General features: G+C 34.5%; 1 protein-coding gene across 1 annotated transcript in view; it reads right to left on the bottom strand.

Moving 5' to 3' along the window:
* MYCBP2 (MYC binding protein 2) overlaps positions 1–27,779 on the bottom strand; it is a 267,804-nt gene that overhangs the window by 195,303 nt on the left and 44,722 nt on the right. The window contains exons 4-15 of the mRNA XM_082701514.1: positions 26,568–26,721; positions 22,207–22,403; positions 15,895–16,137; positions 15,597–15,668; positions 14,078–14,174; positions 10,041–10,114; positions 9,769–9,907; positions 7,956–8,032; positions 6,847–7,051; positions 5,240–5,404; positions 2,489–2,647; positions 115–319 (exon numbers count right to left, since the gene is read on the bottom strand). Of these exons, the coding sequence (XP_082557640.1) occupies positions 115–319; positions 2,489–2,647; positions 5,240–5,404; positions 6,847–7,051; positions 7,956–8,032; positions 9,769–9,907; positions 10,041–10,114; positions 14,078–14,174; positions 15,597–15,668; positions 15,895–16,137; positions 22,207–22,403; positions 26,568–26,721 (1,787 nt within the window). The remainder of the gene's footprint in view (positions 1–114; positions 320–2,488; positions 2,648–5,239; positions 5,405–6,846; positions 7,052–7,955; positions 8,033–9,768; positions 9,908–10,040; positions 10,115–14,077; positions 14,175–15,596; positions 15,669–15,894; positions 16,138–22,206; positions 22,404–26,567; positions 26,722–27,779) is intronic.

The following is a 27,779-nucleotide window of genomic DNA, read 5'->3' on the forward strand; positions in this document are numbered from 1 at the left end:
TATGCCCTCAAGAAACAACAAAGTAGAATACTCTCTGTAATAATTTTGAAAACAAATGTGTTGTGCACATTTTCCACTAGTATTTTATTTCTTCAGTATTAATCATGCTCTTACCCTCCAGGGACTCTGTCTGGACGCCCACTACTGACACAACTGGCTCCATAACCTGTACAGTCTCCACAGACAGTACACACCATGCACTGTTCCAGCTTCCATTTATGCATGCCTGGAGGACACATCATGGACTTCTCATCTTTTTCATCTAGTTCTTCTTCCAGGTCTTCATCCATTGCTGTTGCCATATTCTCAACTCCAAACCCTATTTGACAGATCAATTTATAATTTTTATGTAGATTACTCCCATGTCTAAAAGCCTGATAAAACGATATAACATACACTAATCTAAGTGAATATAAAAAGGAATGCTTAAAATATAAGAGCAACAAAAACAAAATTTAATATGGGAAGCACAAATAAGTGCTCTCATTTCCTTTCTGCAAAAAGAGAGAAGGCAGGAATACCTCTAAGCTGTTACTTTCTGCAAATCAGACTTTTAACTTTGGTTGATTTTAGTCCCTCATTTCCATCCTTACTGCCAAACTGTCATTCTCCAGACCAGAGTGTCTCCCAACCATTCTCTAAGCCATGAGTCCCACCCCTCTAGAACAACCTCTCGCTACTAGCAATTGGCAAAAATTATTATAAAGAAAAATGAAAAACCTGTCACCAAAATTTAGAAATTACATACACAAATGAAACTAAAAGTAAATGTAAAAGATAAGCCAGTTAGTCAAAGATATGTATAACCCATACAACATATCAAAAATTCCTACAAACCAATAAGAAGGCAAGAAAACCAAGTTTGAAAGGATGTGTCTAACATTCTCCTAAAAGTCAAGGAATGCAAATTAAAAGAAAAATGAGGGACCCAGCCTTTCTACTCCTAGTTATATGCCCAAAAGAAAAGCATACAAATTTTCACCCACATTCACTAGAAATGTTCAAAGCAACTCTATTTCTAATAATCGAAACTAGAAACTACCAAAATGCCATAATACTTGAAAAGATTGAAAAACTGTGGTATATTCACACAATTGATTACTATACAATAATGAGAAAAAATAATCTATAAATACCTGTAACAATATAAATGAATCTTGTCAAGTTGAGTGAAAAGAAACTAGATATAATCATGTGACATAATTCTATATATTTACAGTACAAAAATAAGTAAAACTAATTCATGGTGTTAACGAGAGGAAGATAGTAACTGGAGAGGAACATAAAGGGACTTCCTGGGGTGCCGCTAATATACTATTTCTTGAAGTAGGTGCCAATTACGGGAACATGTTCAGCTTGTGAAAATTCGCCAAGATCTACACTTATGCTATGTGTATTTGGCCACATGTATGTTTTACTTCAATATGACAAATAAAAAATTATAATGAACTATACAACGTCATAATCATCAAACTGACAAAAATCTGAGTATTGATACTATATTCTGGATGATGTGGAAAATCAAAGATACAACCTCTTCTAAGAAAAGTTTAGTAAAGCTGAAATCTACAACACCAGAAATTATACTAGTATAGCTAGTATACTAAATTATACTCACACATGTTTGCCAGGATAAAGGAGGTGTTGAAATTATTGATAAGAGTGAAAAATTGGAAATAAACTCATCAATCAGCAGAAGAATGGATAAATGGTGCCATGTCAGTGGTATGGTTTTTTATGTAGCAGTTAACAGGAATCATTTAGATTTATATATACTAACATAGACAAATTTTAAGCACACAAACATGACAAAGGATAAACATGTCTTCCTGTCGATAGCCTGAGTATTAGGGCAAAGCATATATGAGTAAGATGCATCTATAATTCAGCTCTTGGTAAAGGGCCAAGTATTCTTAAGAATCATTTTTAGTTGTCAGGAACTATTTACAGGTAGCCCGTGCTATTAAACAGGAAGAAAATATCTCCCAGAAAGGCTGCTGTCAAAAATGGTTAAAACTGAAAATGTGTGGTATAAAAGGAACTAATAATGAAGAGTTTGAAAAATGCATTTTTCTAGAATAATTTAGGTCACTCAAAATGCTAAATCAAAAAGGTGTTACCATACTTTATATACAATTTTTAAAAAATTGGGGTGCCTGGCTGGCTCATTTGGAAGAGGATGTGACTCTGCATCTTGGGGTCGTGAATTTGAGCCCCATGTTGGGTACAGAGATTACTTAAATAAATAAACTTTAAAAGAAAAAAAAGTAAGTAGAACACTCAAGTTCATTTGCTCAAAAATTAAAAGCCTAAAGTATATTCAATTGTTTCAGTGATATAATGTCAAATAAATAAGAAATTCAGTGGTTTTCCTATTTTATAAGCATGAAATTAAATAGCCACTTGTTTTGAAAAGAGTAAGATTTCTGTTCTAAAAAACTTATGAAAAGATGACACAAAATTTTATATCTGCATGTCCAACACCTACCTTTCCCCCCTTGGTTCATGGCACCAGTGTCTCGTCCACACTGTCCTTTATTATTCACACCAAATGTCCAGACTTCTCCATTCTTCATTAAAACACAAGTATGAGCTTTCCCCATAGCTACTTGAGTTACAAAATGGCCCTTCAAATCTGTTACCAAACCTATAGGAAAGATACAGATTTGGTAAGGAACAACAATAAAACCTTTCTGAGTCCAGTAAATTATCAGTATTGTAAAAGGACCACCTCAACACAGAACATTTATTTCTGGGATAAAATAACCCACCAAAATGAGAAATAAGTAGCCAAAAGACTGGTAGGGTATCAGTGAACTTATTCTGTAAGTTTGTAATGAAGTTCCAAAATCTTAAAACATCATCATTCAGACTTGGGACAAATTTTTACTGTGGCCATTGGCTCAAGCCTGCTTCTCCTGAAGGTCTGCTTTAAATGTCAAAACTCTCAACAATTCTCAGAAGGGTCACTAGTTCTCAAACTTTCCTGGTCCAAGCACAAAGAAGCCTACAAATCATGTACTTTTATCTGTTTTGATTTGCCTTAAAAAGGAATGAAGGAGGGCATGTGATGTAACCAGCGCTGGGTATTATATAAGACTGATGAATCACTGAACTCTACCTTTGAAACTAGTAATACATAATAAGTTAATTAAAATTTAAAAAAATAAGAAGGATTGAAAACACAATAAAACACTTGCTGGAGTATACTGAAACCACATTGTTTCTGTAGAAACCTGTGAGATGTCCCAAAGTAGCATTTTTCAATCATTTTTAAACTATAGGTATTTTCTTCCACAATCCAACAGCTAACTAGTTTCGCCAGTTCCTCACTATTCACATGTTACTTTCATTCTATTTGCCATAACCAAGTGCCACCCATACAATCTTAATATTTTTGAATCAATTTTAAACTAACCAAGCATTTTACCTCAAGTAGCAACAACAGTAAAATTCAAAGATTGTTGAGTATTTCCAATATATACTAAAATAAAGACTTCTCAAAGAAACTATTAAAGTCTTTGTTTTATTTAAATTATAAATAATAGAATTCTTGTATTACACTTTGGGAAGATCATTCCACATCTTATTTTCTCAGATATTACTTCCCTAAGGTGACCTTCTCTTCCACTTAGATTACTTCGGTCTTTTTGCTTAACAACTCCCATTTTTAGTACTTAGCATGCTTGAAAAGGATACGTATATTTAGTAATATTATTTATTATTATTGACAGTACTAGCTGACATGTCTTAGGCCCTTACATGTGTCAGGCTCTGTGCTAAGCATTTCATACACATTATCTCCTATAATCTTATAACAACCATATATGAACCATATCTTTAGCTCCCCTTGAAGATGGAAAAAAAATGAAAGTAATCTTTGAAAAGTTAAGGAATGCAAGCCAGTTATTAGCCAACTAAAAAGTGGCAGTGCTGGGATCTGTGCCTATATCCATAACCATTAAATCAGACCTCTCTAATATGTAAGCTGTAATACGCCCAATTGTCTCTCAGATCCTCAAAAAGGGAAGGACCACGTCTGCCTTGTCCATCCAGCTGTGACACACAGTCAGTTCTCGATAAGTATATATTGAATAAATGCACAAGTTTTTTTCAGTGCTATCTAACAGGATCATAGCTAAACTGAACATTACTTTTAAACTATACACGAGCCCACTCCCAAATTCTGATTGACAGCTGAGGCCAACTGAGGATCTAAATATTACCACATTAAGTTAATTCACATCACCTGAGTACAGTTCAACTTAATCGCTAGAACTGTGCAACCAACATATGTCATTTCCCCAGCAGTGAGACAATCACTTAAACTTCCAACCAGAAATTTCATTAATTCTGTTTTCCTTTTCACAAAGAAATACACAGGCTTTACATATTTACCAAATATAAAATCCTACCAAGTGGGCTGTCACAATCATACTCATTTCTTAAGAGCTAGAAAGAAAATCTAGTAACCAAATATAACAGGTTTTTGAGAGTAGAGATTATAAATATAAAAGTCTTTATTTGGCTTGTCCTATCCCACACATCCACTCACTACACTTTTTTTTTTTTAAAGATTTTATTTATTGATTTGACAGAGATCACAAGTAGGCAGAGAGGCAGGCAGAGAGAGAGAGAGGAGGAAGCAGGCTCCCTGCTGAGCAGAGAGCCCGATGCAGAACTCGATCCCAGGACCCTGAAATCATGACCTGAGCCGAAGGCAGCGGCTTAACCCACTGAGCCACCCGGGCGCCCCACTCACTACACTTTTGGTTTATCTTGCTTAACAAGTAATTCTTAGGACCCATGTATAAGATACTGTGTTGGGAACCGGGGATACGATACTCAATAAGACAGAGAGTCTCCCTAACTATCTAATGGGGGACATGGATAATTCATCAATTATAAATCAGTTATGTTATGAAAATCATTTCTCAAGGGTACACAAAGAGCATGTCACATGAGCATCTGAATGAGTCTAAGGAAAGCTTTCCAGACAAAGTAATAGCTAAGTCAGAGTTGTACTAATCACACTCTGGGATTAGCTCTGCATGAAACTGGTGACACTGCTCCCAGAAACAATAGGAAGGAATCACAGAATATTGTGTTTGGAAAGAAATGTGAAAAATTTAGAGAACGCATGCTACAACTGTTAATTTTCTACACGTATCTTTCCAATATATAATGTCTAGTATTGGACTTCCTTTGCATAAATGAAATGTGTTTAAGTTGAACTTACTTGAACTGTCAGAGTAAATGGCATCTTTCCCAAACATGTACAGCTCTCCATCTTTAGAAATAACAGAACTACTTCCATTATTACAGGCTGTATACACCACAATCTTTCCTTCCATCTTAATTATCTTTTTAGGTTTATAGGGTTTTGATTGCCGTCTGCTCTTAGCTTAAAAAACAACACAGAATAAATAAAATTAAGGCATCTATACATAAATAAAAACAATGGTTTATATTAAAAAGCCCAAAATACATGCACTTATGATACACTTTATTTATTTATTTTCACAAAGGCCTGGGCTTCCCAATATGTCATTTAAAATGAGTCAACCTGCAAGCTTCATCTGGTTAATTAATACTTAGGCTATCACTGTCAGATCCTTTTTTTTTGTTACACACTGAAATTTCCAATGAGAATTTTACAATTTCCTACCAAACCTCTGGCTTCTGGGGAGTCCAATCTCTAGACTGGCTATTTACATTATTAAAACTATTTCATTATCATATATATGATTTTCTTTCAAATTCTACCTCACATGTATTCTTATGCCAGCTGGATCCTAGAAAGCAAAATCAGTTCCTCGTCCATTCAACACATATTTAAGCAGCTACACCCAGTCAATGAAATTGTGTAAGAGGAAACATATATATATATGGAGAAAGAGTAAATAAATTTAAATGTGGATGATGATACAAGTAGCCTCTGCTCTCAAAAACTAAACCCCTGAATTGAGCAAAAGATGGGAAATAATCAATCTTCTGTTCCTTCAGTCAGTCCCAATTCTTGATGCCTTTCAGAGTAAAAACATTTTACTGTGCTGGGCACAATTCTGGGACTTAAAAATACCCTTATATTTTTTCATATAACATGATCCATATTCATGTATATGGTAACTACACTACTTGGTGCTCAAAGAAAGAACAATGTCCTCCAAATGCTAGAAGAAAAACCTGGCAGTGCTGAAATTTCTCAACTATGGCCATACACTTTATGAAGATTTTTTTCCAGGTAACTTTTATTTACACATAATTTTTACATTAGATGTTGACTTCAAACCTAATCCTTATAAGATACTACTCCACTGTTCTAAAACATATAACGCATATGAAAAGTTACAAAAAGAGAAAAATGACACTTTGAGGAAAAATTGAACAAAAGTATAGGAAAGATCAGAGACAAAATTCTTTGTTTTCACTGCTTAGGAATGATTTCATTATAGAAAAATTATAAAAAGAATAGTGATCCGTACGAATACACAGGTTACATAAGGTTTACTGCATTCTAAAATATATATTCCTTATAAAAATCCTTATAAGATTTCCTAAAATAATATATTATAATAAATAAGCTTTTTAAAATAACACTAATGGACAAAACAGATGAACAGCAGTGTATCCCTAAAACATCATCAGTTTTTTTTAAATTAAAGATGAACTCTAGAACAAAATCAGCACTTACAGTTCTTTAATGAATACAACACAACCACATAATTAGTTAATTATGCCCCAATGTAAAATCCTCTATTAATTTGGAGAGGTTAGTGCTACTGAAATTGAATTAATAAATTCCACAATATTTTTACTGAATGCCCAGTTGATCAGTCAACTTACTTGACTCTCCATCTTCTCCTTTACTCGCAGATCCTGTAAAGAATATGCTTCCATCTTCTGCAACTAAAAGGGCATGAGAGCCATCGTGTCCAACTGAAAAGTGTACAATCTTTGGAGATTTTGTAATTGGTAACTCAACCCATTTTCCTGCTGAAGGACCACCTTGCTTGATTCCAAGACTCTGGTACTTGCCAGTATAATATATCTTGTATTTATATATATATAAAAAGAGAGAGAGAGAATTACAGTGCTTTTTGGAGTAGTGTACCATATTTCACATGAGGAAAAAAAAAGCTTCCGTATCTTACAAAAAACAAAAATAACCTGAAACCAAACTGTTTATATACTACTAAACTTCTGTGAGATCAGCAGGAGAGAAATATACATATGTTCTCCAAATATCCAGTTCTTAATGGCTTTTTCATATCTACTCAGGATGCCTAAAATCTTTCATTGTAAATCTCCTGAATAGATACGAATAAATATATATACAAGTATATACAAATATATATCACAAATATACTCCAATCTCACAACAGTAGGAACTTGATAAAATTCTCAACATTTTTTCCCAATGTAAAAAACCCTACATACAAATATACCATAATTGCCTAGTAATTTTAATTTTCAAAATTCTTTTAATTACCTTACTTTAACCTTAAATCTACTAGATAAACAAACTTCTATTTCTATAGATTGACCTCAACAATCTGTGACTTAATTAAACTTGTTCCTACTTCCCCCAACTTGTCGTCTCTATATCTCTGCACATTTACAGAAATTTGCAATAAATGTGCTCATCAAAATGGACTTAAAATATGAATTCATCCCAACTCGAAAAATTAAAGAGCTCTATAATTAAAATAAACATTTGTAAAAATGTAACATTTTATAAAGTTTATAAAGTTTTACACTCTTATAGTCATAATTTTCCTGTATACTATTTCAACATGAATAAAATTTCATATTAAAAGAATAACAATTTAAAATCAAAATTTTAAATATTATGTTTAAACATGTGAACTAGGTAAACTCATCAACTGATTATACCAATTTGACTATCTCATAAAGCAGAGAATGTTCATTTTTGATCCTAAAGAGTAATTTACCTTTCCACTTGCTGTTTTCATTAGTGCAAACTCTCGTCCTGCACCAAGTATTGCTGACTCCTCATCAAATCCTGTACCTGATAATACAAGACTAATAAATACTACTATACTTTAAACATGAATAATGTAAATCATAATTTTGCACTATTTTGAGTGGTTAAAAAGTCAACTCAATACCATTCAAAAACAATACTTGCTAAATCATTATGTTCCACACCTGAACCTAATGTAACACTGTGTCAATTACACTTCATTTAAAAGAAAAAACAAGGATGACAAAATGTCATATGCCTGACTTAAAAAAAAAATTAACTATACACTACACTCCAAGGAAAAATAAAATTACAATAAGATTTTTAATTTTTTTCAAACTAGTGCCAAGTTAATTTTTCAAACATAAAAAAATTTTAAACCTATGTCAGTAATATTCCTTGAATGAACGAATGAATGATTGAAGAAATTTTAATTGAGCATTATTAGGCGTCAGGCATTACAGAGTGCATGAACCTTACCCTATATGATCCTTACAACCATTCTGCCTGGTTTACAAATGAAGAAATATGAAGCTTGGTGAAATTAGACAGGTTCATTTGGACTTGAACAATACCATGCAGATATTTGAATTAAGGTATATCAGATTCTTTGTTGCATGTTTTTCTACAGAAGAACATTTCATGTAGCTACTTCATGAATTTGAATACATATACAGAAAGACCCTTATGCACATTTTCAAATCGCAAAACTATGAGTAAATAACTATATAGGACATATTTTACAACTGTCTAATTATACAAACTACTAATTAGTTTACGGGCTTTTTAAATTTTAAAACTGTAATTTCAATTCAGTACTTTTCCATAAAGAATTACAAAAACACAACATAAATAAAATACGCAAAGTAAACCACTCATGTCAAGTTTATTAAATTTAATGAGATAATAGTCAAAAAAGTGGGTCTTACAAAGAATCCCACAATTTAAAAATAGCGTCATTAAACCTGGAACAGCATGGCAAACCAAAATTGAGAGCCTCCTGGGAACTAAGGGTCCTAATTACTACTAGGACAGTGCAAGAGTACATATACTAAGACAGAAATACTCTGTGGTTGTCTCTATTTCTGTATCTAAATGAAAGTTTATTAATCAGTTTATTAAGCCAATTACCATTTTCACAATCTATGAGATCATTCTATGGCTATGTTGAAAATCTGTTCAAATAACAAAGGTTTCAATGAGAGACCTATGTTTACTAATGTAGTAATTTTTTTTTAAACATTTTATTTATTTGACAGAGAGATCACAAGTAGGCAGAGAGGCAGGCAGAGAGAGAGGGGGAAGCAGGCTCCCCGCCAAGCAGAAAGCCCAACACGGGGCTCGATCCCAGGACCCTGAGATCATGACCTGAGCCAAAGGCAGAGGCTTTACCCACTGAGCCACCCAGGTGCCCCAATGTAGTAATATTTTTAACACAAGTTTACAAAATTTTAAATAACTGAATAAAGATAGAACATAAAAAATAATGATATCCCTAAATGTCATCTATAATTCTTATCAGATTAAGTATATTTTCATTTGCTCTATTCAAAATGAAAACGGGAAAATTATTAGTCACTTCCTTAAAATGGTGTTCATACAGCACACTCTGTTTAAAGGTCTTATTTTCTAACCACTTACACATATTAATTCTTAAATTGCTTTATAGTAACAGCAAAATAACCACCAAAATACTATTGCTCAAAACACAATATTAATTCTCAAAAGAATAAAGAATCTGAAAATTTAAATATGGGAGAAAGGCTTTTTGGCTATCTTACTTATAATATGCAAGTCCTTTTCCAGGTCAAATAGTGAGATACCACAGGCATGTAAACATTTTCTGGCCAGTTTCAGTTGTAATTCTTGTTGTAGCACAGGTTCAGTGCTTGTGGCAAATATTCTGACAACAAAGCCATCCTACAAGAAAAAAAAACATTCAGAGTAGTATGTTTACAAATCGGTCTTTAAAGGCTTTCTATTGTCTAAGATCAAATAGTTTATGAAAAAGGGATTCCATTTATACCAACTATTCATAATTCAGAGTACTTACATCTCTTGAAGCAGCTATCTGATTAATATATTCTCCATCAGTAAATAAAATATTTTGACCTTCAGTGTGGCAATCTGTACAAAAAGAGGAAAAAGTAATTATATTACAATATTAATAAACAGGTCACAAACTGATTTTACTCCTCTGCTGAAGTCAGAATGAGAGTTCTCCACGCAATAAGGATAAACTTAAACTTAAAGGAATACTGTGCTTTTTAATAAAGAATTACAAATTAGCAGAAACTAAAAAATTCAACTATTAATACTTATTACATTTTATGCTTACACTTTAAATTTTCCATAATCAAGGACCTGAAAGCCCACCTAATTTCAAAATGAATTGGTATTAGGTATAGTCTGATAATAAACATGCACCATGATGAACAAACTACAATGTTGGTTATAATCATTTCAACACAATCACATGCGATATAGGCAACACTCTACCCTCGGACATACATCACAGTCATTAGTGTCACAGAAAAATACAAATAGACCTAAAAGCTTCTGCATTTGAGGTCTATGGTATCCAACTACAGATATCCCTTGCTTTATTAAACAGAACTGGTTTTACAGTTTCTACTTAGAAGTTGAATACTCTTTCCCAGCATTTTTAGCATTTGGCATGCTATACATTTGTGTGTGTGTGTCTGTGTGTGTGTGTATTTTAAGTAAGCTCAATGCCCAACATGGGGCTTGAACTCAGGACCCCGATATCAACAGTCACATGCTCTACTGAGTGAGCCAGCTAGGAACCCCAAAGCACGCTATACATTTTTAAATGGTCATCTTCTTCATACAGCACACACATCTAAGCTTATGAATTTCCTTTGTTTGAAAGCACTCACATATTTTGGCTGGAATAATGTGTTTTGTCAATACTGTATGAATCTCTGTGGAACAGTGCATATCTACTCTGATCAAAATAATGCACAAGTGCCATTGTAACAAGGGATACCAGTATTACAGAAGGACAACAGGGACGTGTGTTAGTGACTGCTACTAAATAACATGAAACTACAAGCAAAATCAACATCTAAGTATAAACTGTATCCTTTTGGAAAAACAAATGTTCAGCAAGCAAGTATAAGAGCACACACACCTCCCAAAATAACTACAGAGAACTAGGATGAATCTCTCCATTAATTACAATACAAAAAAATATTTCATTTCTAGTTGCACCTGAATCAACAAAACATAACATTCTGGTTTTGGAATGCAGTAATGGAGCCCACCCAAATAAACTGGATTACTCCATATCTTTGCCCAGGAGCTTCATACTAGCATACTTCCTTATTATAAATATGCAAAACACAGGCAGACCCTTACCAAATAGAGAATTCAGTGATCACAAACTGGAAATAGAAACTGGGAGACAAGGCCCACTGGTAGCCCAAGAGACTTGGTAATCAAAGAGAGGAGAAATCGAAAGAAAGAGTTCCTAGTCCACTGTACAGAATACAAAGAGGCGCAAGAAAGATGCTTCTCAAGCTCTAAGCAGTAAGATTTTAAACTAAAAAGCAAAGAAGAAAAACTCATTATAATTTCAGATAAATGCAGGGGTGAGGAGTGAAGCGGCGCAAGAAGATTGGCAAAAATTCTCATGATCTGAGGCAATCTGTCACCAGACACAGACAGTAAATGACATAAGGGTACAATATAAAAGATATGCCAACATATGAAGGCTAAAATGACAACAGAAAAAAAGCGTTCTAAGATCATCAATGCTAGGTTGAAAATAACTTATTTATAAGTTAGAATCCAAGACTGGTTAGCATGTGAAGCTCAAGGAATTACCAGATTATGTCAATTTTAAATATGGCATATTCATTATCATCTATGAACCTGACAATTTATTTCTGCTTCTTCTGGATGTGAAAACTATCAAGTTGCCCCTAGGTAGGGGGAAAAATTGCTATTGAAGAAACTGCAGTCCAGGTCAAAGAAATGGAAAAATGATGATAGGCTTCCTCAGGCTTGAGGGCAGGTCTTCCTGCTGCATGATTCAAAAAGATCTTCTTATCCTTTCTTTATCCAGCATGTAACGTTATAAGACAGCATCTTCAGGAAAATATCAAGCAACATCTGCCAATTAGGAAGATACACAGCACAGGACTGTCCTCCCAAAGTTTGGTTCATTCTTCTTCTTGGATATGGTGTGTATTATGAAACACAGAAAGCCACACTTGTACTATTAAAAGTTGCATTTCATATGTTAAATGATGTAGAGTGATTTAAGCTGAACAGACACATTAGCAAGTTATTATTACATTGGAATAAATAAAACAGCTATAGGTAGGCCATTTTCAAATGATCTTCTCAGTCACAGTCTTTATTAATTGATCAGTGTATAAAGAAGTAAATTCTTTATATTAATATTCATCTGTTGGGGGGGGATAGTGTATTTAAGAATTTTTCTTCCAGGATGTCATTCTAAAGTAACATGAACAAAGTGTGACTGGGATGCTCGTTACAGTGTAATTTATATGGTAAAAAATTGGAAGGAACTTCCATTCCAATACATTAATTAATGAAATATATTTTGTAACATTAAAATGATATTGTGAAAGACTAATTAATGGCCTGGAAATATATTCAGAATAATAAGTGAAAAGGGTAGGTTCAAAAGCATTAGGTAGCACATGACCTCTTTTTTACAACACTGTCCATTAACACAGAAAAAAGACAGGACATTTACCAATATGCTAACAGTGATCATACATGGGAAGTGGGGTTACAATTAGTTTTTTTTTTCTTATATGATACTTATACAATAAATGTGATTATTTTTAATATAAGTATGTATACATGTATGTGTATATACATATATACACATATATATATGGAGATGCATGTAATTATTTTAAAATTATCATTATCATCACCATCAGCAGAGACATGGTTTGTCCAGGACTTGTGGTGATTTAAAAGAGAAAAAAATGAAAAAAATTTTTTAAAAAGCCTGTAGGTACATCTGAAAAGACAGTTATTTATAAAATGGCCTTAATAAGTTATCTGTTTTCCTAAAGTAGCTTTTTTTGTGAAACACACATAAAATGTGGCATTTACCTTAACACAGTGTCATGTGTACTACTTTGGATATATAGATGCATAGCACCATTTGAATAAATATTTGATGAAGTTGTAAGAATATTTTGAAAAATTAACAAAGCAGCTTGGGAGCAATTATCTTTCCCACTGTATTCTCCAGAAGTAGTTCTCAATCATTTTCAGATGGTCAAATGCTTAGAAGTAATATTTCTGCTTTCCATGAGATTATTGATAGATACATTAAACATTTAAGATTTTAATATAAGCAAACTCTTTCATTATGCATTAAAGGTATACGCAAATTTAAAGACCTTATAATGGATAATGTATTATGCATTTGCCCAGTGTTCTACAAAATTTAAGACCCACTACCCCAGAATTTACACAATGATTTAAATGATAAATTCAGTCATTTAAGTGATAAATACGTATGTGCAACCTCAAAATTAAAGCAAAATGAATTGTATCTAAAGTGCCAGAATAGTATTAGAAAGTATAAATGATGGCATTAAAAAAAATTCCTGATCCATTTAAAATTTGTCTGGAAACGCTTTAACATAAAGAGAAAAACCTAAAGTGCAACGTTGTTAAAGCAAAAAATGAAAATTAATAGAGGGTCCTTCATACCAAGTTACAGGAGAGCCAGAGTCAACCTTTTATTAGGAGCAACAAAGTAACCTCATCCCCCCTAATTTCACAGCTGAAACTATCTTGATGGGGTGAGGCTAGGGGATCAGGCTGCAGATGGTCAGTGATTTGAAAACAAATATTAAAACACTTTATACTATATTGCTGATGTCTCTTTTCCTCACATGCATTAACTTTATATAGACTAGAAAATGTTTTGTGTGTCAAGATTTTTTTCAGCCTATTTGTAAGCAAGCACTATTCCTGGCTAATCACTTTTTATATGTCCAAATGGCCTAACATGTATATCTCTTAAAATCACCTGTGAAGAAAGCAAATGACTATAGTTGAATAACATACCTGGTAACATTACTGTACCATCTTGTTCCAGTGTTTCAGGGCTTATTCTTATGGCTGTCATGCTGTGGTTATTCACATCTCTATACAATAAATAACCCTGTGTACAACAAAAAAATTTGCTGTGTTATGTGTTAAAATATTTTTTCATTAGCTACTTATCAGAAAAAGTAGTCATACAGGTCTGTGTAGTTTTATGAGGTATGGGAATATGTTAATATTAATGTGTAAAACAGATTTAAGATTAAAAATATAAGAACATGGGTATGTTTAGTAAGAGAAGAACTGTACACTACTGGGTATCAATTTAACCTATTACATTCTCAGATCCATACATTAGATATACCACCCAGGACAATACAGACATTTTGTTCAAATTATTTTACCACTTGCCAAGTAAGAAGAGAAATGATCACTGTTACTTTAACAAATATTTTAAGGAAAAATAGCTAAGATATTTTGGTTAATATTTAGAAATGAATAGGATAGTGGTTTTAGATGGAATGATATGCCACTGAATATTTTTCTACGTTCTTATTTCTTACATAAAATACTACTATAGTGGCAAATAAAAATCTGATGAGATGTTTTGAACCAGGTTAAATTTTAAGAAACAATCACTGAGTAATTAATTGGACTTAAAATTTAATTTCAAAATCTCCCCAATAATTAATACAGAATTATTTTTCATATAACAATAATTTCTTTAATTTTCAAAATGCTTTCAAATACCTTTTATCATCTGATGATGACAATGAGCTGTGAGTGGGGTAATATAGGTATGTAGGGATATCTTTATTCTATATCCTCCCACAAGGGACCTTGGACTTTATCTCTAAGGAAGGGACAGAATGCAAATAAATCCTCTGGCTCTTTGTCTTTCACCTGCTTCTCTTCATGGGAGGTACAGTAAGGTATCTTGACTGCTGACACCCATTTGGCCATGTTAGGTGATGAGATCACAGCAGTAAGAAAGTAACAGGCCTCGCTCTTTCCTCTTTGGTGATACTCTGCATGATGCCCCATACAGGAAGCTGTTCAGTGGGCACACCATACACTATTTCCCAGATGATACTGATTTAGACTTAAAACAAAGGATCTAGTGGTAAGAATCTCTAATTTGGACTCAGGTCACACAGATACAGTCCCAATTCATATTTGCTAATGGTAATTGTGATCTCTGATTTTTATCTAGAGATCCACTTAAATAAGAATTCCAACAGAAGACTTTTTTATGCCCATTTTATAGCTAAATAACAGAGGATCCAATGGAATAAGTTAACTGAGTTGTCCAAAGTCACACAGCTAATAAGGATCAGGGCCAGGACTAAAGGTAAACCTATTAGGAATGCTAAGCCAATGTTCTTTATATTACACTGTGACACTGTTATTAGCCATATTATTAAAAATACACTATATCTGTTTAAACAGAAGTGACATTATTTACTGATCAAATAAGTACAAGCCACATGTTGTAAAAGACAGGAAAGAAAAGCTTGGTTTATTATGGATAATCTCTTACCTGAGCATACCCTAACCAAGACTTTTTTTCTTTTCTGTTTCTGATGCGAGATGTAGAATTATATATATGGCCCTGCAATGTAACAAAAAAATTAGCCCATCAACAGTTTCATAATTAATAATCAATGAAAAACAACACAAATGTATGACATTTAATACTTATGTTTCTATCATGATTTTCAAAGAAGTATTATTACATCAAAATTAAATAGTACTCTAAAAATGAAGCTGAAAACAAAACACAATTCAGCATGGACATAACTTTTGCTATAATTAAAAACTATAAAGAATCACATTACCCTAACTGTTCCACTGTATCCAGAGCCTATTTTGTATAATCCATCCTTGCATAACAGATAAAGAAAAAATCCATCATTCTGAAGTAGACATTGATCATCTTCATCAACAGATATTTCTTTTAATGGCCACTTATGCATTAAAGCTGCTTTCTTAATGCCATTGCTAAACCAGTCCTGAATTTGAATTTTTCCCACCAACACTGCCTGTACACTTCTCTGTAGGGAATTTAGTATCGTTGGCACCTATTTAAAAGACAAGAAACAAATAAGTAGGTATTTTTAAGTACTGCAAACACAAAACAGACAAAATAAAGATACTTCACCATTTATGAGAAAATAAATTGTTCAGAACAATCATGGTTTGGCACATCAATAGAAACTACTAACTAGAAGTTTACCTATAAGAAGCAAATCTCAGGAGTCCAAGGTAAAAATATCAAATTCAAAGAATATTAACTTGCATTTTTGGCTGAAAATACTGAAATATGCATCTTTCTCCCAAACACCAATAACAAGAACTGCCTATGATTTCAAGTTTTGCAGACAGAAATATACTAGATTAGTAAAAAGTATGAACACTGGATATAAATAAAATTATGCTGGATTAGAATAAGCCAAAATATCTTTTGTAGGATATGCATAATTATTAATACACTTCCCATAACAAAGCGCAGACTTAAGCAAAAGAGAACGGTACGGTACAGTTTCTACAGATGGAACAAAATTTCCAATGTATTTCTTCCACTTTGCTTTTCCATTATGATTAACGCCCATTAACATCAACAATATTCCATGGTATGAAAACTCATTTGTGTTAACTGTGCATTTATTCAGCCTTCATTTATCATTGGATAGCAATATTTATCAAAGACCTGCTAATATCTGGAACACTAACTGAGTTGTCAACAGTCACCAGCATGGGACTAGCATTCTGCCAGCAGAGGAAATTCTATTCCTCATCTTTTGTCACTCTTTTACCATATCCAACAACACAGCCAGACCCCAGGAGACCACTCAGTCACAGTTCTACAGCTGTACTTTCCAATATGGCAGCCATTAGCCACATGTGACTACTGAGCTCTTGGAAGGTGGACAGTGCTCTAAATACAAAATACGCACTGGATTTTGAAGACTTAGTATAAAAACAAGAAGGCAGAATCTTAATATTGCATTGATTACATGTTGAACTGATTTTGTGGTTATGTCGAGTGAAATACACTATTAAAATACATAATTAACCATACTTGTTTCATTTTACCTTTTTAATGTGGCTAATAAAAAGTTTTAATCACACATGTAGACTACATAATATTTCTATGGGACACACTTTGTAGAGGGAAGAGCTTTCACCGAGATAAGTGACCCACTGTTCACAGATATATTCTCCACCCCTTCCAGTTCTAAGGCCTGACTCACCCAAAATAATTTATGCTATATGTATAGATAGTATAAATATATATAGATATGATAGGATAACATATACATAATTGAATATTACAAATTCTCTCCCTAGAAGCAGCTATATTAAACTTACCTAGAATCACTATCCATATTCCTAAATAATATGCCAAAGCTTCCATGGTTCATTTTTTTGTTTGAGATACTTTCTTTGTTGGTGTCTATTATGAACGATGATGCCCCTCCTCCTATCCCAAATCCTCAAAATTGAGCTATATAATAATTTCTGGTTACATTAGTATTCAAAGGTCACTTATTATGAATCTGTAGTCACGGTTCATGAACCAAACTGTATAACATTACATTTCCCTCTTGTGTAATTTTTCTTTTTTTTTTGTTAAATCAAAAACTGCCCTATTTTGGGGCTTGCTGGTTTCTCTATACCTACCCCTAAGTGATCCTTCCCAAGCTCCTCTCAATAAGTCACAAACACACCATTTCTACTTTTCCCGCTTGGCAACACCCCTCATGAAACCCTTCTCTGACCTAGACTAAGATATAGAAGTTAAAATTATTCCATTTTCACAGAACTAGAACAATCCTAAAATTTGGAACCCCAAAAGACTACAAATAGTCAAAGCAATCTTCAAAAAGAAAAGCAAAGCTGGAGGCATCCCAATTCCAGACTTCAAGCTATATTACCAAGCTGTAGTCATGAAAACAGTATAATACTGGCCCAGAACAGACACTGATCAGTGGAACAGAACAGAAAACTCAGAAATGAACCCACAACTATATGGTCAACTAATCTTTGATGAAGCAAGAAAGAATATCCAATGGAGAAAAGATAGTTTCTTCAACAAATGGTGTTGGGAAAACTGGACAGCCACATACAGAAGAATGAAACTGGACCGCTTTCTTACACCATACACAAAAATTAATTCAAAGTGAAGGGAAGACCCAAATGTGAGGCAGAAAACCATCAAAATACTAGAGAACAGAGGCAACAACCTCTTTGGTATCAGCCATAGCAACTTCTTAGTAAACACATCTCCGGAGGCAAGAGGAACAAAAGGAAAAATGAACTACTGGGATTCGTCAAGATAAAAGACTTCTGCAAAGGGAAGGAAACATCAGAATGGGAGAAGATATCTGCAAATGACATATGTGATAAAGGGTAAGTATCCAAAATCTATAAAGAACTTACCAAACTCAATACCCAAAAGACAAATAATCCGGTTGTACACTTTTAAGAGTAAGCTACTAAAAAAATGGTAGAAAACTTGCTATGAATAGACAGGATTTGACAGATCACCTGATTTGAGCTCACCTCAAAATGATCACACTAAGATTGAGAGTTTCAGTGGTGGGCCCCCTGCCAAATGTCTGCATTTGTGGGTCTTTTCTTGCTCTTTCTCCAAAGAAGATTCTGCCAGTCTTTTTCCTAGAAGCTATAAGTCTTATGGGCACCGTTCCGGAAATTTAGTGAGGATTTTGAAATTCCATCATCAATAGAAAGACTTTCATTAAATCTCCATTTTCAGCTTAGCTCCTAATTCCACTCTCAGTTGTGGCTGGTTTCCCCTGGTCTCTCTGGCTCAGTTTCTTTAGACAGGAAACTTCTCTCTCTGGGATATGAGAGAAGGACAGTTGCTTGGCTAGGACAGTTGCTAGGAAGGGCAAAAGAACACCTCTGGGGTTCTCTACCTTTTCTTTTTTTTTAAGATTTTATTTATTTGACAGATGGAGATCACAAGTAGTCAGAGAGAGAGGAGTAAGCAGGCTCCCCGCTGAGCAGAGAGCTCAATGCAGGGCTCGATCCCAGGACCCTGGGATTATGACCTGAGCCAAAGGCAGAGGCTTAACCCACTGAGCCACCCAGGCGCCCCTCTCTACTTTTCATTATACAGATTTCAGTTTTTAGCTCTTGACCTCACCACCACTTCCCAGGCACCTGCTACTTCTAATTCTAAATCCCATCTGGAGTTTTAGGTGAAAATTAACTTACTTTCTATGGGCATTAGCCTCTTAAGGAAATTAAATTTAAGCTTTCTCCTATTTCTATTTTTTAAAAATATGTCCCATTCTTAAAAGTTTATACTTTAAAAATAATTTATTATAACCTTATTTAAACCTTTATTATAACCTCCCTGGAGAGAGGAAGGGGCAGAAATTAATGGCTTTCTCCAACATGACTCCATTTCTTTCATGCTTTCTAAAAGGGTACTTAATTCTAAGATAACCCAGTACTACAATAAGAAGTCTCAGATTTCTTCCTTTTTTTCTTCTGCTGATTTTCTCTCACCAACATTGCGGCAGGACCTAGAGAATTTACTCTGATAAATTAGACTTCCTTAATCTGAGGATTCCATGTCATTACCAATTTTAGAAAACCTTACCAATTATTTCAAGTACTACTCTCCACCAATGCATCACTGCCTTGTGAAACTCAAATTGTATTAATACATTCGGCTTTCTCATTCTCTATTCATGTTTCTTATTTGGTCTTCCATACCTTCTCTGTCTCTCATAATTTCTTCCTCCTTTATATCCAATAATTAACTCATCCTTTAAATTTCAGATTGTAATTATTATTATTTTTTTATGTCTAGGAGTTCAGTTTGGTTTTCTGATCCTTCTGATTCTTTTTATATTCTTATTCCTTAATAATACTTGGTGATACTTTCTTTTATTAATTTAACTATATTAAATATGTATGTTTTATATTCTATTTCAAATAATTTCAATATATATAGACTAGGCAGGACTGACTCTGCTATATTTGTTTCTATTAACTCTAAATGATAGTGCCTTTTTTTCCATGTGCTTTTTGTTTGTGAGCTCAGATGTGTTTTGTCCATGGTAAATCTATGAAGCTTGGAGTTCACTCCTCCAAAAAGGATTTTAGTCTCCTTCAGTAAGGTACCTCATGGTACTCGTATTCCTGCCCTACTTTAAACTCTCAGCTTAAGCTTTTTGGAACAAAAAGTAACATGCATTTGAATCCCAAAAGAATTTGAGATGTTAGTTATACACTCTGAGGGAAGAATTTTCTTTCTCTACCCATAGCCTGGCCAAGACAGTTCTGTGAAATGAAGTGGTTGGTGGAATGAGGCCAAATCAGGAGGAACCCTGTAAGCCACATTAAGATAACAGGCTGTAGTATGGTATCTGGGCTAGAGACAGGGATGCAGGGATGGGGCAGGTCTATAGAGAACCTCAACTATTGATTCAGGGTTATCTAGTATTGTGCACAGACCAGTGCATATTAAGCATAATACTAGAGTCAGACAGATATACATGCAAGTCCTATCTCTGTTAGCTTAAAGCTCTTAATACTATAACTACACTAAACTACTTTCAGCCTTCAGTATTCCACTTTTACTCTTATCTCCCTGCCTTAGCCTATGGACACTAAGAACAGGCTCCCCCAACATTCCCAACAGTAACACCTCTTCTCTCTGGACTGGCCAATTCAACTCATCATTTAGACTCCACCTCATATCCTCTGAGATGAGGCTATGCACAAAAATAAATCACACAATGCCTAATAAGCTCATGTGTTTATGGTCACTGTATTTTAAAAGTTTGGTATATGTAAATGTTTGTGTTATTTCATTAAAATTTAAGAATTATTTGTGTATTTTAAGCACGTATTTAAAATTTTGCCATACCTCAAAGCACAGGTGCAGAACAGTTTTGAACATTACTGCATTAGAGGAACTTCAAAATAATTCAGGATCATAAAAAGGGAAAAGAAGATTTCCGGCGGGGCAGAAAGAGGGAAAAGAATAAGACCCGAAATCTAGACTAAGGAGATTGCTCATGTTTGGCAAGGAGAGTTCAATATTGCTGAATTAAGCCTAAGAAAAGGACCCACACTCCCATTCTGCTATCTTTGGCTGCGAATAACAGGATTGAAGCAGACCTTCCATCTGTTCTGGAGGTTGACCAAGGGACCAGTAAAGAGCACATAACAGAGACTTAAAACTGTAACTTCTTACTCAATTTCCAGAACAATCCAAAAGAATTAAATCAATTGTGTTTTAAGAAGAATTGTATTTCCCACTACTAACAACAATAAAGAGCTTATTCCACAGTCAGGTATTAAAAACTTAAAAATGTTCTATGTAAAGCTGAAGCAGCTCAGAAACAAATGAATTTATTAAAAAATGACATTTGAGGGGCACCTGGGTGGCTCAGTGGGTTAAAGCCTCTGCCTTCAGCTCAGGTCATGGTCTCGGGGTCTTGGGATCGAGCCCCGCATCGGGCTCTTCTGCTCAGCAGGGAACTGCTTCCTCCTCTCTCTCTGCCTGCCTCTCTGCCTACTTGTCATCTTTGTCTGTCAAATAAATAAATAAAATCTTAAAAAAAAAATGACATTTGAGGGGCGCCTGGGTGGCTCAGTGGGATTAAGCGGCTGCCTCTGGCTCAGGTCATAATTCCAGGGTCCCATCAAGCCCCACATCAGGCTCCCTGCTCAGTGGGGAGCCTGCTTCTCCCTCTCCCTGAAGCTCTGCCTACTTGAGCTATCTCTCTGTCAAATACATAAGTAAAATCTTAAAAAAAAAAAAAAAAAAAAAAAAAAAAAACTACATTTGATCCTTGAACAGTGCAGGGGTTAGTTAAAATACTTAAAAATTCTGGGCAAGATGGGAGGTGGGGACGACAGAGAAGAAGACAATGCAAGAGAAGAGGTGGCTGGGGTGCCGACACAAAGACCAGTTTAAAGCTCTCAGAGTTTTTGCCAAATTTCATTTTATTACTTTATATATGCTGTGGATTACTTATATCAACCTTGGATAGCTCAAATAACTATAATGAGTGAGAAAAAGCAGGGGACACCTATTGACAATTAAGGTGAAATTCTAACTTGGCATCTTATAACCTTCTAAGCAGATATAAATGAAATACCTGTATTGTTTGGCAAGCGTGGCTGCCATTATTGGTAAGGATAGCAGAGATGGCCTGAAGTGTCCTTCCTGTTTCTCCCCAAGAAGCCACCAGACTAAAGAGGCAAGCACAGGAAAGTGCTGTCAGAGACTGGCCTGTGCTGTCATTCATTCCCGTACTTCGAACAGTGATTTCCAAAAGGAGCTGGAAGAGAGACTCTGCGGATAAAATAAAACTCAATTACATTCACTCGACATACAGAACACTTCATGCATCTGTTTATTTACTTATACCTTGCTTCATTATAAAAAAAATATTTAAGGCACCTAGAACACTTACTTTGCATTAGTTCCTTTCTAGTTACCCATTCCCCTGCAAAGTTAGAATATTTATATAAAAAGGACCTTAGAGAACATTTAGTTCAACACTTTATTTTTGTAAATAAAAAAATGGAATCTATCCCAGGTTGTTTAAAAGAAACTTGTCTTGAGGCATTCACACATTCAAGAAATATCCTCTCAAGTAACAGACTACTCACTGCACTTATTTTACCTTTTAGAGTGGGAAGAATACAAGCTTCTTAAAATGTTTATAAGTATCCAGAAAATTACATATTTGCAAAACAACAGAATACATATACACATGCTATAATTTGTTTTTATGTGAACTTGCTTTATTGCTAACATAATAACAATTCACATTTGTATTTATAAAGTGAGTATATAATTCATTTTATACCCTAGAAAAACCTTCTAGTCAATAGGACATATACCATCCCCCTTTAACAGACAATGAAATTGAGACAGGGAGATAAAGAGATTTTCCCTAAATGATGAAGGCATTTAGTGGTAAAGATGGTAAATGAACACCTGAACGTTCTATGGTCACATGAAGTTTCCACACAAAATCCCCTGAACAACTCTGCCCAAAACTGAATCAAAGACTTCCAGGTATTTCTTCTGCCAAAGGGAAGGGGAATTTGAAAATCCGTATAGAATGAGAACTCAAAACAGAAAAAAAAAAGAAAGCAACAATCAGAAAAAGACTGCAAAATTGCGGAAGATGAAGAAAGGGAGAGGGAGAAAGAGCAAGAGAAAGAATTCGTGTACTACAACTCTCTGAAAACTAAAAGGCCACATGTGGTTTCTCGCTGACTCCCGGAGCTCGCCTTCCTCGGTCTCCCTCACCTCCTGTCTCTCTCATCCCAGTTACGCCTGTCACTGGTGCTTCCAAAAGCCTTCACTTGGTCCATCTCACGACCAGCCTCCCAATCCATCCTTCCAACCACCTCAGAATCAGAATACTACAAAGTGCTCCTTAATTAGCTCCTACCTTCACTTTGTCCCTTTATAGCCAGAGAGAAGTTTTAAACCAAGCATCTGGTTTTTTATTTAAAATCTGTTCACTCCTTGGTTAGTTGGTTCGTGCTCCTCTCCCTTCTTTCCATTCTCCCTCCCTTCTTCACTTGCCTGTATACCCTTCAGTCTCTCCTTCCGTTCACCCTTCACTCCCAACTATACTTCTTTCCCCGCATCCTTTCCTCTCTACTATCTTCGTTTGTCCATCCTTCCTTCCATCATTATCCTTCTGCCCCTTCATCTTTTAATTACTCAGAAAATATTTACTGAATTCTTTCTGTACATGAGAAACTGTTCTCGGTTGTGGTAGTACTTTGGCAAACAAGATAAAGAATGCCTGTTATCAAAAAAGTTAGATTCAAGTGGAAAAGAACAGTATAAGTGTTATAAAATAAAGAACTTTTTTTTAAGCTTAAGGAGACAGTGAGTGACTTTCCATTTCTCCTAGAACAAAAGCTACCGGGCTCCTTTAACATGGCCTATGAAGCTCCATATGGTCTAGTCCCTGCCTTCCTCCTCACCTATGGCAAAGGCTTCCTTACCTTCACTGTCCACATTCTAGCCAGACAATCTTTGTTCAGTCATTCTCCTTCCTATCTCAGAGACTTACTGCACGCTCTCCTTTCTGCCTAGAAACACAGTTAACTTCTTCCTACTTGTCTTTCAAGTCTCCAATTTCACATCTTCAAAAAAGCCTGTTATAGACTCCCAGAACTCCCTCTGCATCCCCCATACTATTTATCCACATCTGCAATCACACATGTTCGACTGTCTGATACTAAGTCCCATAATAACAGCAACAATGTCTGTACTGATCACCCCTGAATTATATGCTCTTTGCATAGAACATAGAAGATACTTTTACATTTACGTGAATACTTAAGAACATACATTCCAACCCTAAAATGAACAGAAAAATAGATGTAAGAATGATTTTTTTTACCTAGACAATTTCTAAATCAAAATCCATTTCCTAGGAGAAGAAGCTTGGTGTGTAATAATCAATCAAGCTACCCTGACAGTAAGAGTGATTCATATATACCTATATTTTCATGAATAACATGAAAAAAACCCAAAGTGTATTCATGTGATTACACTATTAGATCAAAGGAAAAAACAGAGAAAAATTTCAATAAAAATTTAGTTTTAAAAAAGTCAAATTAATTAAACAAAATGAGAAATATAAAGTGATGGTAAATCCCTCAATAGAAAAATAAATCAAAGCACTAAAGAGACCAGAAGCAAACACTGAAAGGATAAAAGAGAGACCAAAGAAGTATAGCAGTATCTGCAACTATTAACAAGAAAAAACAAAACAAAACAAAAAAACAAACAAACAAAAACCCTGGCCAAATAAATATATAAAACAAGATGTTTAACAATGGAAAAAAGACAATGGTATGCCAGAAGATCAAGAAAATAGAAATGATCAGCAAGTAACTCAAAGTAATAAATAGGATATATAGGTTTTAGTGGATATTTTAAATATTTCAATTATTTGTTAAGTGACAAGCCAGAGATCAACAAAAAATTCTTAAAAAAAAAAAAAATCAGTGAATCATGAGAGACTATGGACTCTGAAAAACAATCTGAGGGGTCTGAAGTGGCGGGGGGTGGGAGGTTGGGGTACCAGGTGGTGGGTATTAGAGAGGGCACGGATTGCATGGAGCACTGGGTGTGGTGCAAAAATAATGAATACTGTTATGCTGAAAATAAATAAATTAATTTAAAAAAATAAATAAAAAATAAAGGAAAACTTTTAAAAAATCAGTTAAATAAATAAAGCTTTAGTAAGATGCTGTGATGCCAAGTAATGCATCACAATAGTAATATGATCACTGGTGTTACCATAACAATAATCAAACAAGATGCCTGCTTCTCACCATATGACAACTTTTATTTAGTAGTAGTATTTAATAACACAGGGTGGGGGAGGGTATTTTTTTTTTTTTTTTTTTTAATTTTCAGCTTGTCTCCCTGGCAAGCACTCCCTTCCCCCACTAAACCAAACAAAAAAACTAAACACAAAAACTAATCACCATGTGATTCCCTACCCTCCCCTGAAAAAACCACCACCAAAACAAAACCAGTATGACATGTAATTAGGTTCTCACATGTGGGCCTAATAAATACTAAATAACCAAGTAGAAAAGAAAGATCAAACTCTAGTCCAGACCAACAGTGTTGTCCCCAGGTGAGCTGCACTGGCACACCACCCAGAAATGTATTCTAAATGCAAATTCTTGGGTCCTATGCTGAATCTACTGAATCAGAAACTCCACAGATAGGACCCACATAACTCTGATATGAACTAATGCTTGAGATTTAGAAAAATCTAGACTTTAGCATCAGAGAAAAGCGATAGGCAATTTCAAACTTATGCCCCTATCTCTATTTCTCTTCCTCAAGAGCTCTCAACTTGCTTACTGGATTATGTGTTGAACCTGTATCAATAACACGAAAGGCATGCATTTATAAAATCCAAATACATTTTACAAAAAGAAAACCTATTTACTTATTGGAAGCTGTCACTAATTCAAAAGCATTATCTATAACAAAAATGGGTTTTTGTTTATAATGGATACAAAAGAAATGCCGTCTGTTGGGAAACTAGATGTGCTGTTTTGGGTTGGCGGCATTTGTTTCCTCTCTTCTCACATTTTTAACTACCCAGAATAACACATAAAGTTAGAGAAAGTCAATGTTCAATATTTTGGCCTAAGGTTTAATGAAAACAAATTAAGTTAATGGCGATTATAAGGCTTGGGATTATTTCTGGGTTCCAAGGATTTACGTTTTGCTTTTTCCCCATCATCACAGAAATCAAGAAATGTCTGTGCATGAACTGTAAGTATTAAACTATAACTCTAGTAGAACAGAGCAAAATACCTTAAAATTTACACCCCTGCTGTTTTAATACCATAATTTAAAAACAAAAACAAACACTGCATTACAGGCAGTATATGCTTCATAAGAGAAGCTATTTACATTTAAAGACTTCATTTAATGATCCTGAGCTCTTACCTAGGACCTCAGGTGGCTCTGACTGAAGGCCTTCTGGCTGCTGACCCTGAAGTACGTTAAGCAGGGCCTGGAGACTCCTGAGGCATAGGGATGGGTGAGAAAATCGTGTCTCCTTGATCAATTCAAAAACTTCACAAAGTCCAACTTCAATGATCTGTTTAAGATGGAAAAAAAAAAAAAAAATATATATATACACACACACACACACACACACACACACACACACACACACACACACACCTTGTAATAGGTAAGCTAATAACACTTTCCTGGGTTTTGAACCAGTACAGCTTATTTCCCCAGCAAATGATTAATGCTTCCATATTTAAAAGGCAAAAACAAAAAGAAATACATTACCCCCACCAAAACCAACCAAACAAAAAAACCCACAACTACCCATGATGTTTAATTTCAAGATTCAGAAAACCATTTAGTTATATGGAAGGCTAAAAAATAATGGTACTATTTTAAAAGCAGTTACACCATAAGGAAGCCATAAGAAAATAACATGAAAATTGTAGGAGTGCACTAGATACTAGGTTACATTCACTCAGAAAAAATAAACTCTATTAATTTAAAAGTTCATTTGGCCATACTTAACTACAAATCAGCAATCTTTCATTAAAAGTCATGTCAATTGTTACTTATGACCAGAAAAAAACTCATTTAAAACGGAGTTTTTCATCTTAGCCCTTCCTATAATGGTACAGTCACATTACTATTTATTGATGGTGTCCCCTCTTCTTGTAGGGTTTTTCACAAAAAGAATTAGAAACTGTCTACTTAAAAACTCACTACTATTTTTACTTTAATTATCTTATCACTCCTCATCAGGACCAAGGAAAAGTCTGACTCAGTACCCAGCAAAAGACAGAGAAATCTGCAGCTAAAGTCTGAGAGAGAAATGTGATGATCTGGTATTGGGAGATAACTTTAGTGGAATGACAGAACAACAGACAATGAAATCCCATTCTTCAGTCAGTGGCAATATTTTGAGAAAGAGGTGTGTAAGATCTTTTCAGACGGTGTCAAATTATTTGGAGAAGTAACAGAAAAGTTAAAACAAGACTAATTAGTAGAAATGCATCAAAGCATTAATTCTGTTGGACATAACAACAGAAGACTATCTTCCAGGCTGAGATCTGTGCATTAATCACATATTAATTTCTTAAGCACTTATTTTTGGGAAACTCATTACAGGAGATATTAAGA

The sequence above is a fragment of the Mustela nivalis genome, assembly GCF_964662115.1.
Source record: "Mustela nivalis genome assembly, chromosome: 15".
Taxonomy (NCBI): domain Eukaryota; kingdom Metazoa; phylum Chordata; class Mammalia; order Carnivora; family Mustelidae; genus Mustela; species Mustela nivalis.